At 32.3% G+C, this 15,000-nt stretch overlaps 1 protein-coding gene across 8 annotated transcripts in view; it reads left to right on the forward strand.

The window, feature by feature from the left end:
* The window catches only part of LOC127698910 (tetraspanin-18-like), a 53,976-nt gene that overhangs the window by 28,186 nt on the left and 10,790 nt on the right, over window positions 1–15,000 (forward strand). For 2 of the 8 annotated variants that reach the window (XM_052202677.1, XM_052202666.1), the window contains exons 2-3: window positions 3,585–3,669; window positions 12,889–13,071. In XM_052202677.1, coding sequence (XP_052058637.1) covers window positions 3,646–3,669; window positions 12,889–13,071 — 207 coding nt within the window. In that variant the 5' untranslated portion in view covers window positions 3,585–3,645. Of the gene's footprint in view, window positions 1–3,318; window positions 3,670–4,226; window positions 4,620–4,783; window positions 4,936–4,975; window positions 5,265–12,888; window positions 13,072–15,000 lie in introns of those variants that run through there. The other 6 variants (XM_052202647.1, XM_052202687.1, XM_052202657.1 and 3 more) reach the window with 5 other exon arrangements.

The following is a 15,000-nucleotide window of genomic DNA, read 5'->3' on the forward strand; positions in this document are numbered from 1 at the left end:
CGGTTGGGATGTCACTTTTAAGTAATTCATTTACCAGAGAAAGTTGTAAATTAATAAAACTGTTTAAATTTTTACTCCATGTTTCATAAATTTCTTAGAAAACAAATAAACTTGCCGTTACCACAATTAAGGAAATCAATTTAACCAAGGCGGTATTGTTGACTGAATACGGAGAAGAATAGATTACAATTGTTGATGGGACATGATGTAATGAAAGAGTACAAAAGCCTAGGACAGATGAGCTACTATGTCAATGTTGATCTTCACACCATACTTGGCTCTCTCATAACTCATGTCATTCAGTGAGGATTGATTTTCGTATTTTAATGGTTATCCTATTCAATGTTTAAGTGTTTTTAGTTTACAGTGTTAATGGTTTAGATTTTTAACTATGATCGTAAATTGGCCTTGCAGATCAAACTGAAAACAGAAAATTTGACAAATTGTTATTCGAGTTTTATTGACTTTAGAAATGAATAATGACATTTCTGTGAAAACATTCCAATAGGCTTTGTTCTCAAACTCGTTTGGGACTAATTTAGCAACAACCTCAATGCACACATATTTTTAATCATTTTTTGTATAAGCTTTGAAATTAAGTGGTCTATAAATATAGTTCACGATGTGTTTGTTTAACTCCGATAACCGAAACAAACTTGAGTTCTCGAATTTAATTTAATGAATATGGTGTTGATGTAGACGAAAAAACGATACAAAATAAGAATTTTAGGATGTGGTATGATTGCCAACGAGTTAACACTCCACCTGAGACCAAATCACGTCGAAGTTTGCATCCATGGGTCACCGTACGACCTTCAACAATGAGCAAACCAATGCCACACAGCAAGCTATAAAAGGTCCCGAAAAACAAAGGTAAAACAAATGAGAAAACCAACGGCCTAATCTATACACAAAACAATAAACGAAAAACTAATATGAGATACAGCAGTAAACGACAGGCTCCTGACTTGGCACAGGCACCTACAGAATGTGGCGGGGTTAAATATGTTGCGTAAATAATTATTGAGAACTATATTTAGATGATCACAAACAAACTGATATACTATCTCAGGATTTGGGAAATACATCTAGATATTTCAATTAAAGATTAGAATCCTATATCTTTTTATGCCTTTTAATGTAAAAACGACAATTTGTTTTACAATAAATGTCAACTTGTTTGATATTTTTCTATAATTACGCAATGTAGTTCTGTCGTTCATACATGTAATGTATTGCAAAAACGCCTTTACCTAAGCCATGTTTTCTTGGAAATGATCCGTCCAATCTACACTATCATCAGCTGTTTAAAATATATTTTACCTGCAGAATTGAAATTGCTCGGGTGAAATACTTTGATGCATAGAGGATTATAGGGCTGACGAACAAAGATTTGCCAGAGTTCAGCCTGAGTAGTTCCCTTTTTCAACAACCAGTTTTTAAATAGCTTTGATGCAATTGACTTGAACAAACAAATTGCATTCTTTTGTTTCTGTTGGTTACATGAGCAGTTTGGATATAACGCTTCAAATTCAATATGAATGTAAATAAAATCTATTTGTTAGATATTCTATGCATAAAAGGTAATATAAGTACAAATGGCAACTGTATAGCCTTCAACAATAAGCAAAACCCATACCGCGCAGCAAGCTATGAAAGGGCGAGTGAGCGAGGAAATACAGTAGGTTCGGGTCTTCAGTCCCTTACGATATAGCGAATATCGTTAAAGCAAAGACATTTTATCATTTTTGATATTTACTTCCAACAGTCACTTTTGCCCTTTTAAGTGTCCTTCCTCGCCCCTTCAGAATCCCGAATCAGCCTGTTACATATACACGATATATACATGTCCCAACGAATTAGAAAATATCCATAAATATAATACTTTTCTGAACTTTTGCGTATAGGGGGAAATTGCTCTTATTTGATTGTCATATATATTGTTACATCGGCACCTAGAAAAGAATCTGATTCAGTCCGTTGCTGGGAGCCGTCTTAGACTTGCATTGAGGTTCGAGCGTTGTGCTCCGTGTTGAAGGCACCACTTCCCTTAAGATGAAGAACAGCATTAGAAGCACTGCTTAATTTGCTTTGGGTTTTATACACCATATTCCTTCTTTTCTATTATACATACAGTTTGTGTTAAGTCCCGACTAACAACATGACAGAATCACTGTGCTATGACCTTTATCATAGTCAGTAATTGGCAATGATACACGGCCTATTTCGAACGAAAAGAAAATCGGAACCCATTACAATGTCAACAGCTTGTATAGTAAGATGATAATGGCATTAGCTTTAGTCTAACTCCCCGGGATATCAGTATATATGTGTGTACACTTGTCTATTATTGAATAAGTTGACAGTTGCCTTTTTGTTGAACGCCGTTTGTTGACATCTTGATGTCTTGTTCTGTTTTTATTGTTGTCGGATGGTTGTCGCATTGATATAATATACCCCATATATACTTTCATTTATTGGAAAGGCAAGTGGTTGGCAAAATATCTGTGTGTACGTCATTAAAAGTAGTATTCGTTGAACAGACTACAATTTCATTATGATGATAATTTCTTAAGAGTTATTTGGAAAATATTTGAAAAGGTAATTTGTATCTGAACTATATCAGGACTATTGCCACCTCAACCTGTTTGCTTGTATGTAATTTTTTATATTTCTTCTTATACGTACTTTTGTCCATTGGGTTAGAAAAAGATAAATGTCATTGAGAAGGAGGTAGCGATTCTGCAAAGGGTATGACAAGAGTAATGCGTAGGGTGAGGAGATAGTGTTTAAACACTGACCCCTTTCATATCAATAGCATTTATTTTCAAATTAAGAAAATATATTGATTGCCGTTTGCTTAATATCTAGAGGAAAAATAAAAATTAGTTCTGTGATTCAACTCAGTGCCTAGAAGTTTTGATTTAAATAATTTGTCTTTATTCTTTTTTAATAAAAGATTTTCTGTCCGTGCCAACTAAAATGATTTTATTACCACTATCACAGATGACATGTTAGTTGCCCTATGGATGTTTATGAATAGCTGTAGAAAAATCGTAAATAACTGTATAATTTACGCATAATCTATATCACATAAATTGAACATAATAACGTAAATTATTATGGATATCTCTCTTGTTTGGCAAATCGTGTGTAAAACTGAATTATTCTCCAAAAATTATAGTCTTCCTATTTTAAACATGGAGTCAATTTGTGAATGAATGGAATTAAAGTTCAATGAACACGAACAAAAAGCTTTACCATCGGGCTGAATTGAAAATTTTGTCGATATTTTTAAAAACCTAAATTTACATTTTAATCTTAATGTTACCAAGAGAAAGCTAGCCCGCCAAAATCTGAGTGGAGTATGTTTGTCACATGCGTTTGTTTACAACTAAGAGAAGAAATTTGATACATTCGTGCTGATCTTGATTTCATGCTCTGCATGTGTCTGGGAACTTTCTTATCATCAACTGTATGCGAACTTTCTTTATTTATCAAAGTCTTGATACGTAAAAATTATAACTGTGTATTTTTGTTCAAATAAATGGATTTTTAAAATGGATTATAACATTTTCTTTAAGTTTGAACAAGTACTTGTGGTGAAGGGTTCTTAAAGAGATCAAATACCATCATCAAAAACACATGGATCCTACAGAACTAACGGAAGTAAGTACTTTTCTACTAAAATCAACAATTTACATCACTCTCTCAGTAACTACAATGTTTCGAGATTGTATGGCAAATTTAGCAACGTGGCTCAAGAAAATCAGAAAGTAATTGAATTAAACGCATGTTAAATCCTTATCTGTTCCATCTTTACGTGTAGACGTGTAAATAACCACTTTCTCCCACTACACTGTTTACTTTTAAAATTAGGAAAGGGAACGACCTCGGATTGTGAAATTACATAAGTCCTCCTTTGTTGTGTATTCGCTTTTTTCTTCGTCCAAACTACGAGGGCGTATCTACTAATTATTGTGATTACTTTTAATGAAAATTTAATCACCTTTTCTCGCCTTTAAAACCGCAAAATTGACATCTTCATGTTTGCTTGGGGATATTTTCTCTGGGAATACATTGTTTTGTGTATTGTCATTTTCAACATCAGAAGAGATTAAACAAAAATAAAGAGAAAATGTTAATCTGAAAGGAGTACAAGTCAAAATCCCAAATTTTAAAACAACTTGAGATGGGTGATGTAACATCCTACAGCAACAGGTTCATACAGTTTGAGCGTCATCATTTTAACATCCGCCACATGTGAATATTTCAAATGTCATTCAATTATAAACTGAAGGCTTGGACAATTTGTCCGATTGACACAAAATTATGTATGATAGTGTTAAATGATCGGAAAGAATAACAAAAAGTATTTAATCTGTTTGGATAAAGTGATTATATAACTTATTATAACCTGGTCAGTCAGAAGTGGTCAGTACTATCTAAACCATGTAAATCCCCCAGGCAATATAAGTATTTGGAGGGGAAATTCATTGAGATTGTTTACCATCAAATGGGAGCATTTATTTTGAAATTAATGTGTTCTTTGTGAAATAATTGTAAAAATGAAACGGAAATATGATGTTCGAAAACATGGGATTGCTCTACATAGTGTGGTGAGTTTTCTTTTCCTTCATTCTTTACATATGTAAATTGCACATTTTGAACATGTCAATAGTAGTCTTTTCTTTTAATATTTAAGGCGTAGAAGTATGTGGTTTTCCCTGCGTAAGGAAGTTTTCATTAATCTTTGACTTTTTCAGGAAATTTATTAAAAACTTATAATTTATTCTCAAGTCATTTGAAGAAACTGTATTTCACCTGTTTGATGGTCTATGATGTTTACATAAACATAATGAAATGTACATATAGTTCAGAGCGCTACAGGCGGTAAACTTATACAAACAGTTCCAGGCAAAGTGATAATATCTGGTTTGTATAGAGGACTGTTTCATTATGAAAATTGAATAATGAATTTGTAATGTGAGAAATTTTATATCTATGACGTCATATTTTGTCAGCTCGGAACGCAAACATTCTTATATGCAAGGAAGGAATGACATTCAAACGTTGGATTTTTATTGTTGCATCTGTCCAAATGCAAATGGCGAAAATGCAACGACGCTCTGCCAAAACAGGTTGATTTTATAAAAACATGCGATAATACGACAACTAGGAAGTGATGAATAACACCTAAATCCTCTCCACTGGATATTGTATTATTATACGAGCAGTTAACTCGGAAGCATGTTAAATTTCTGGTAATTTGAGATTAATGAAAACGAACCTTTAGCTATTCTGTTGTATAAAGACAGAACTATTTCATCATATTCATTTATTTAAATTTCTGCTTTGTTCTTCATTTCATTAAACGTATTCCGTATTAAACTGGAAATAAATACATGATAAAATCAATAATAATTTACCCTGGACAAACGTGTCATTATAGTCCTATCTGATAATAGACCTATAAATGAACAAACTTATTAAATACAGAGTGATTATAAAATCTGTGATCATATTATACAGATGATAATTCTCAAAATTGGTTAAGAATGCAATAATTCTAAAAGTGATTTGTTGTATAGTTACGCCTTTCAGAGATAACGACTTTGAACAAATTAAATTTTGACATTTTTCACATCAAATAATCAAAAATATTGTTCTTCGTCTATCAGTTTTATTTATTTTTATCATGAAGACATTGAATTTAATTTTCAGCTTGTTCGATTGCATTGCAACAGAACGTGAGAATTATATTTAATTTGACAAGAAACGTCGTTGTCTCAATCTATGTATTTACATTTAGCCAAAGCTTTCACGAGGCCAAAACCTTGGTTGACATTTGCAAATGAAATTTTGCCAAATAATCAATCAAATTTTCGTTTCCATACACTTGATAAGCAGCGATCCGCTATACAATTACACGTTGTGACTGCTTAAGCGAACAAGGTTCAGAGAAGATTGCTCAAACATAGCTTACTGAAGAAATGAACATAACGGACCTAAATGGAACTTCATTAACTAAAATGAAACTGGCGAAAGATCGTTGATGACCAACTCTTTGTATTTGGGTTAGTCATGTCAGCTGTTACGAGTAGCTTGTCAACTAAATAGATGCGTTATTAACAATTTATCGAATCGACTTCCACAATAAAAGACGAGTTAAGTGTTACTGAAAAGCTAAATTTAAATGTTCTCTCTATAATTTGATTACGACTAAATCATTTCCATCGAAAAAAACTGTGTAGATTTTTATAGCTTCCTGAAATTGTTACAATAGTAAAATACAATGAGTAGACGATTTCCATCTCGAAATAACTTCAAACCTTTATAGTACAAATATACATTATATATTGTTATGGCACTTGTTTCGTCTTTATTGTGATGTAATGAATTTCTCTGCGTTTGCGGAAACATTTATGCCACAATATGCATTGTAAAAATAAGTAATTATGTAATAAACGCATTCGGAAGATAATTGAACAGTTAATATGGTTAGTCAGCTGACATGACTAACCCAAATACAATGAAAGTCCCAACTATGTATTGGCTTCCGAAGCTACACAAAACACCTTACAAATATAGATTCATTTCGTCTTCAAGCCATTGTTCCACTACTAAATTGTCTATTCTTCTTACCAGTACACTTGGTACAATCAAAAACCTGATAATAAATTGTTCAAATAAGGCCTTCGAAAATAGTGGAATTAATTACTTTTGGAGTGTCAAGAACTCGTTGGAAGTACTTGATAAATTGCATGCATATATTGGTGATTTTGAATCTGTTCAAAGTTTTGATTTTTCTACCCTATATACCACATTGCCTCACATTCTCATTAAGAAAAAATTCACACATCTAATTAAATGGGCATTTAAAAAGTCAGAATGTGAATATATATGTTCAAACTCTTTTAGGTCATTTTTTAGTAGCAATAAACAAAAAAACTATGTCAATTGGACATGCTTTGATACTATATATGCCCTTGAATTTTTACTAGATAACATTTTTGTTCGCTTTGGAGATTCCGTATATCGTCAGGTTATCGGAATTCCAATGGGGACTAACTGTGCACCACTTATTGCGGACCTTTTTTTGTATTGCTATGAGTTACAATTTATGACAAAAATCAGTAAAGACCCATCGAAACAACATCTGATACACAAATTTAATAATACTTTTAGATATTTGGATGATATTTTGGCTCTCAATAATGACGACTTCAGTATGTATACTAAAGAAATTTATCCTGTTGAACTTACTTTAAATTAAGCTAATACTAACAATGACCACTGCCCTTTCCTCGATCTTGATATCCATATCATTAACGGAAAGCTTAATACTAAAATATATGATAAAAGAGATGATTTTTCATTTCCTATCGTTAATTATCCATTTTTAGATGGTGACGTTCCCTTGTCACCATCTTACGGTGTTTATATATCTCAACTTGTACGATTCGCTCGTGTATGTAACAATGTTTTAGATTTTAACGAGAGAAATTTATGTATTACTGAAAAATTATTACACCAGGGTTTTCGATATCACAAACTAGTCAAAACATTTACTAAATTTTATCATCGGTATAAGGACATCATTCGTAAATATAGCTCAACATGCAGACTTCTTATACGTTCAGGTATTTCACATCCAATTTTTTATGGAAATATTCTTTATAAAGCACAAAAATGTCAGTATTCACCTCTGAAACTAACAAAACCTTTAAATAGACTTATTAAGAAGGGATATAGTTACGATACTGTTGTCAGGTCATTAAAGATTGCATATTTTGGCGTTAATATTGATTCACTTATAAGGTCTTTGCATCGGCACTAAACACATTTATTTAAAAACCAGTTGTTGGCATGACACGGGTTATGTTCTTCTCATATATGTTATGATGGTATGATACTAAACCCCTAACGGGAAGGATTGTGCCTGATATTCATATGATGAAGACATAATCTTTCAATCAGTTTAATTGAAGTCTGGAGCTGGCATGTCAGTTAACTGCTAGTAGTCTGTTGTTATTTATGTATTAATGTCATTTTGTTTATTTTCTTTGGTTACATCTTCTGACATCAGACTCGGACTTCTCTTGAACTGAATTTTAATGTGCGTATTGTTATGCGTTTACTTTTCTACATTGGCTAGAGGTATAGGGGGAGGGTTGAGATCTCATAAACATGTTTAACCCCGCCGCATTTTTGCGCCTGTCCCAAGTCAGGAGCCTCTAGCCTTTGTTAGTCTTGTATTATTTTTAATTTTAGTTTCTTGTGTACAATTTGGAGTTTAGTATGGCGTTCATTATCACTGAACTAGTATATATATTTGTTTAGGGGCCAGCTGAAGGACGCCTCCGGGTGCGGGAATTTCTCGCTGCATTGAAGACCTGTTGGTGGCCTTCTGCTGTTGTCTGTTCTGTGGTCGGGTTGTTGTCTCTTTGACACATTCCCCATTTCCATTCTCAATTTTATTAAGTGGTTATAACTAAAACATGACTATAACTATAACTGATTGCTTATCTTCTTATTCATACTTTATCATGGATGATAATTCATGTTTGAAAGTATAGTTAATCCTGGATAAAATTTGTTCCAAAATATGGTTAATCGTACCAGGAGGTGCACGAGGTGGGCTCATAGGGAATTAGTATGAACATGAAAGTATTATATAATACTTCCATGGTATGACTTTGTTATTCGAAAGAGAAACATCGAAATTATGTGTTAAAATAATGTGAACAGTTGTTCAAGGAATATTATGCAAATTTTTATCAAAAAATTTTTTTGGGCATTTTTTCGTTTTGTTCTTAAGCATTTAAGAGATCATATGCAACTATACCAGTCATAATTACGTTCGATAACTCTGCATGTTACTGGTTTAATTAGGATTATGAAAAATTTACTGGTAACCCCTGTGATGAATGATTTAGAAAATTGAAAAATATAGATATTTCACCTCGGGGTTTCGAGGTTGTTTTTTTTTTTATTAATATAAAATAATACCATAAAGTAATTTCTATAAGAATCGGACCATACTAATCTACATAAGTCTTGTCAAAACTTACATGATTTACATCGTGATAAGGTGCCGTGTTTGTTTTCTTTGATCACGTTGATGACTTAATATCTCCTTAATCAGGCTATGTCCTTGGGTATTATTAGAGTGACAATAACGTGTCATATTTAATTGCAATATAAACAGTGAAATTAAATTGTGTTATTTGCATGGGCAAAATTAGTGTCGAACATCGTCTACGTTTGAAAATTGTTTGGTCGCCATTTTTTTTACGTAACTTCCAAATTTTTTCAAAACAAAAAGCATGTATCCACTTTATCAAAAAGACAAAATATTTGATTCTATGCTGCTTTAAGGTAAGACAAAAACTGAAAACGCATGCATCCAACAGTTTTTTGATTTTCATCGTAAAAATATTACAATATATATTTTCACAAGTCGACCTACGCTGTCAACATGGTCAATGTAAACAATGCATGGTTGATGCATATAAATCTGTGTTTTGAGTGCGAGAGACTGTTTCTAATAAATATATTAAATTAAAGGTGAAATAAGAAATTTCTAAAAACAATCAGACACACTTTAATAAATATTTCACAAATTACTTTTTAATTAATTGCTAAATGAATACATGTCGTGTCTTTGTTTACTACCGACATCGGCCGCCATTTTCAAAATATTGTTAACGAATGCCAAAATGTAAACTTTTCAATCAAATTTTGAAGCAAAAAGTTTGTTACCTGAACTGAATTGGGTTTCGATTTCATTTAAATGAATGTGTTGTCGATATTTTTAGGGGTTGGAAGGATATTATTAACAAATAATAAGTTGAGAAAATTGATCATATAAGAAGGTCCCATTGCAACTTTATTGAGTTTTAACGAAGAAGTCAACGGAGGCTGTGTGGTTATGTCACCTCCATTTTCAAACTTAATTTGAAGCAAGAAATCATATTTCTGAACTGAAACTTAAAACATTTTTAATTGTAAAAATGGAAATACTATAAAACGCGGGGTTGGAAGGTAAAATACACAATGTAACAAAAAAGTTATGATCGTTTAATCTATGTAGCCCGTTCATTTTCATTGATAATCAGTCGGCCATTAATGATATACAACTGAATTGTAAAAGTCACGTGATGACCGCGATAGTTGGATATGTGGAGATTCCGAATATTTTCATCGGAAGTTGTACAAAGCGACACATATAATTTGATATCCCTGGATACTCAGATGGCAAATATTGTGGTTTTATTGTATTGATGGATGGGATTGGTGATAACGTGATAAATTCTACACCAATCTGATTGATCGACTGTAGTCTATCAAACTTGTTTAACAAGATTTAGATTGAAAATTCTGTGTATCGAAAATTTCATATACATATGTTTTATTAATTTTAATTGCAATAGTAAAAATGTTTAACACTTTCAGCAGAAAATCAATGAAAATAGTTGAATGTAAAAACAATAATAAGATGGTAATTTAACGAAATGCGATTGTTGAGACATTTAATAAATAGTCTCTTAATTATCTATTTTTGAAATCACTTTTTTTTTATTAGCTAAAGTCATCATATTGACAAATTGAGACACAATTGACAAGGGTTAACAGATGGCTTTATGTATTTTAGTGTGTTTACTAATGTATAAACCTCTTCACTACTTCCGTTCTGAGCTATTACCCAGCAAACTGTAAGTGCTCGTTTAACGATTTCGTTCTAACCACTGTCTAGGTTGCTGTTTTTACTGCTTCAGTTAATATAAAAACATCCATCTATTTTGTAATATACTTGTTATGCAAACTGTTTTCATTCTAATTACAGAGCACTTGTTTATTTTTTTTATAACAGAAAAGTATAAAAAGTGTCACGCAAAAATTCAATAGCACAAAAGTTTAAAACATCCTTTCGATTAAATAGGACAAAATGAAACACCCGACCATGTAAGTAAAATGTAATACTTCCATGACACTACCAATCATTAAACTGAATACAGAAATAAGAAGACATAACAAAAACCAAAAATATAAGTAAAACGTATTTATAATTATTTTTTTGTGTTTTTAAAGCGCTTTAGTAGATAAACCACGAACATTCACAGTTGAAATATGAATTGATTGATTGATTACGTCCTGTGGCAAATGTTACATGCATATTCAGGATGAGCATAAACTTCTCTGTACTAGAACGACAATTTTAGTCGGTAACACACTAGCTCACAAGGTAACAGAAAGACACATAAATGTATCTTCCTACTTAGACACATTCATATGACTCCGAACCGACCAGTCTTTGCTCTAAAGTCTAAATGCCACATGCGTATCGGAGAAGCAACAAGTACACATTTTACAATCTGTGTTTTAAGCAAGCGTTGGAACTTACCTACGAACGCCTGCACTTAAATGCTATCAGGAGACCACCGATACAGTTTCAAACGTCGGAAAGTTAACATCGGATGTATGAATACATGTGGAGAATCTATTCAAAATAACATCGAAAGAATAGCCATAACCGTCGCAATTTATTTTTTCTTTGAGGACATAGAAAATAAGCTTTGCACAAGTTTTATATAATTCTGAAATAAATTGTCGAATAGAAAGTGTCGATTCACTTATAAGTTGGAATGATACCATCTGCCGCTTACAACCCATCGACAGTGATGTCGACACAGTAAGGATATAAAGAGCCAAGATGGTCTCAACTCAGCTTTGCCTAAGGGAGAACAATCTTCATTCTTTAAAAATAATAAAAAAAAATGTATCAACAGGTAATGTATTTATTAAATAAATCATTAGAAAAGCATTGACCTCTGGGCGGATTGATACACTAGAAGACAAATAGTCACGAACCTAACGTATAGAGTTCTGAAAATATATCCGGACTTTACTACCACACCTAGTTAAAACACATTATTTTAATCATTTTATGCAGATCCTTAAAACGAATTTGAAATCCGTTTCCTGAGATGATGTCAGGATTTGTTACACTGCTAAAATTCTGTCGCTCCATTTCACAATACAGGCCGATTTGAAATAAGATTAACTGGGTCTTAAATAAAGTTTCCGTAGAAAACGTCTTTCCATGAAAAGACATTTTTACAATTGTCATGCGAACATATTTCGTTTGCTTAAGAAAAATATCTTTATATTGATTGTGACAAGATTTTTCCATTAAATTTAATTCTGGTGACTACGACTACTGAACCTCGTACCAAATCCCTTCTAAGTATTTCCGGTAAATGTTCGGTATCATAGTAACACATCGACAGGCCTTGTGATTGACATTTAATCCTCTTAGTGAGTGAAAACATGAAGTTTTCTGTATACATAAAAACTTTTCCTTATTCGGGCAGTTTAATACAAATAATGTTTATGTATTATTTAATAAATCGTGTTTTCCAAATGACCTGAGTAACTTGATTTTAGATTATGAAGGGAACCTGCGACATTTCATCACACAGGTATGATTATGGTGATAGCGGAAATCATTTGTATTTCATTGTCATCTTAAATTGCAAAGGTGTGCACTGAAGGTGGGGCTTTCACATTATAAAATCATTTACAAATATTTCGAATACCTGTGTGCAGATATGAACTTTTGACCTCTACAGACGGTGTGAGTTTTGTCGTTTTATAATACAAAAATCGTTTTATAAATAAAATATTTTGTCTATTACAATCTGTTTACACTGTTACTAGTATACTTAATCCTGAAGTATGCCATATCCGAGGAGGCTGAACATAGGTCACACCATCCTACATGTCCTATACGTGATCAACATTAATTGGTCATATATGTGAAGAGGCCAAATCATAGAGTAATTGCTTAATCATGTATTAAGACACATCCGTTTCTATTTTCAGCCATTAAAGAAATCTTTATCAAACAGTGCGGATAATAGCATCAACCACCATAAAAAGCAACGACTTTATATGGACAGTTCTACTCACAGGGCCATAGCAAGAAAAAGAAACAGAAGAAACAACTCTGATCGCTGTGTTAATCAACTTGTCGGACTCTTACATTGTTATAATGTTTTCCTTCTTGTAAGTCTTTTTGCTTCTATTCACTTGTAGTGGCGGATTCAGGGTGGGGGATACTTTGATCGCATACAAATAAAAAATCACAATGTTTTCACGATGTATTTAAACGTTTAGTATTAAATCGATACAAAAATGTATTTTCAATTATCCGAAATTGCGCCCCCTTTCAAAAATCCTGGACCCGCCCCTGACTTGCCTCATTGTATCGGTATGCATCAATGCCTTTAAGGTTGACTGTCCCCTTTCTTTTTATAAACTGAAAGTTGTAAAAAAGATCAAGCGGTTCTTTTGTCCGACTTTGATTGGTTTGTTTGGTTCCGTCCTGAATGAGGAATTTAGATTTTTGTTGATTATCATTCCTGGAGTTACTTCATATCTTAAATTAAATTTTTCGTGAAGCTTCGTTACATGTGTAATCTTCTATATTTTAAAGAATAGTTATTCAAACGACAGTTAACGTAATTTAACGTTGATGTTGATTTTTTTTATTTCACGGAGATTTAGTCAGTTTGATTGTAATTGTATTTACTACAGACAGTGACGAACTTCAGTGGTCTTGATCCATTTAACTTTTGAAATAGGAATCAATTTTATGTCTTCTTAGGAAAAGTTTAAAGTATAAACAAGAGTTCAATTCCCGAGTCAATTCTTCTGTATGATAACTGTTATGAAAAAAACAACACTACAGAAAACACAGAAGCAGATAATGAATTATTTTTTATGTCATTGGCGAGACATATTCATTTAGTATTGAAATTTATTTCTTATGAGAATGTAGAAGAGCAGAATACAGTATACCTATATCATCTACAGAAATCTTGTGGTCTGAAGTTTTCCATGAACTGGCTAATTTCTGTTGTGCGTGGTCTCACTTTAAAGTTTCAGTTGCTATATTTTTTTCGTGATTTGTTGATCTTTGCAGCTATTATAAGTAATAACTCAAGCATATTTTCATACAGAATTAGGGTAAGATGTACATGTGCGTCTGAAAAGGGTCACTTGACATTGGTCTCATTTTAGGGTTCTTTGATCAACATCAAATGTCTTTGATTACCTATATACTACACTCTTCATCCACAATACGTTAAAATTGATGGATTATTGTCCATATGTTAAATATGTAATATGAAAGTCTACAATCAACTTCCAAAATTTTATTAAGAAAATTGTTTGTTTATTCTAAAAAAATTTACCCAAATTGATTTCTATGTGTTTAAATAGTACTGCATGCCCATTTCATCATTTTATTGTTTAAGTATTATACTTTGACCTCATGTAACACATTTATGTGCCTAGGCGTTATCAATAAATCTTGAAAATCTTGATTATGTACAATGAGTAATAGGCGAATTATTTTGCCTGTCTGACAAGGTTCTCCCTACCTTGACCTCATTTTTATGGTTCTTGGTCAATGTTAAGTTTTTGTCTTTTGGTCCGTTTCTTAAATGCTATAAACAATAGGTCAACTATATTTGGTGTATGGAATGATTGTAAGGTGAATATGTCAGTCTGGCTTGGTTTATCTGACCTTGACCTCATTTTCATGGTTCACCGGTCAATGTTAAGTTTTTGTGTTTTTGTCTGTTTCTTAGATACTATAATCAATAATTCACTGAACTATATTTGGTGTATGGACTAATTTTAAGATGTGCATGTCTGTCTAGCATGTATCATCTGACTTTGACCTCATTTTCGTGTTTCATTGGTAAATGTTAAGTTTTCATGGTTTGGTCTGTTTCTTGTATACTATCAGCAATAGGCCAACTATATTTGGTGTATGGAATAATTGTAAGGTGTTCATGTCTGTCTGTCTTGTTTTATCTGACCTTGAACTCATTGTCACATTTTGATAATGTTAAGTTTATGTGATACTTGTAGTAAAACTTGACCTTTAAGACTCTCAACATAACATCAATCATGGTCAGTAAAGCA

This window comes from Mytilus californianus, unplaced genomic scaffold (assembly GCF_021869535.1).
Source record: "Mytilus californianus isolate M0D057914Y unplaced genomic scaffold, xbMytCali1.0.p SCAF_1, whole genome shotgun sequence".
In the NCBI taxonomy this organism is placed as follows: domain Eukaryota; kingdom Metazoa; phylum Mollusca; class Bivalvia; order Mytilida; family Mytilidae; genus Mytilus; species Mytilus californianus.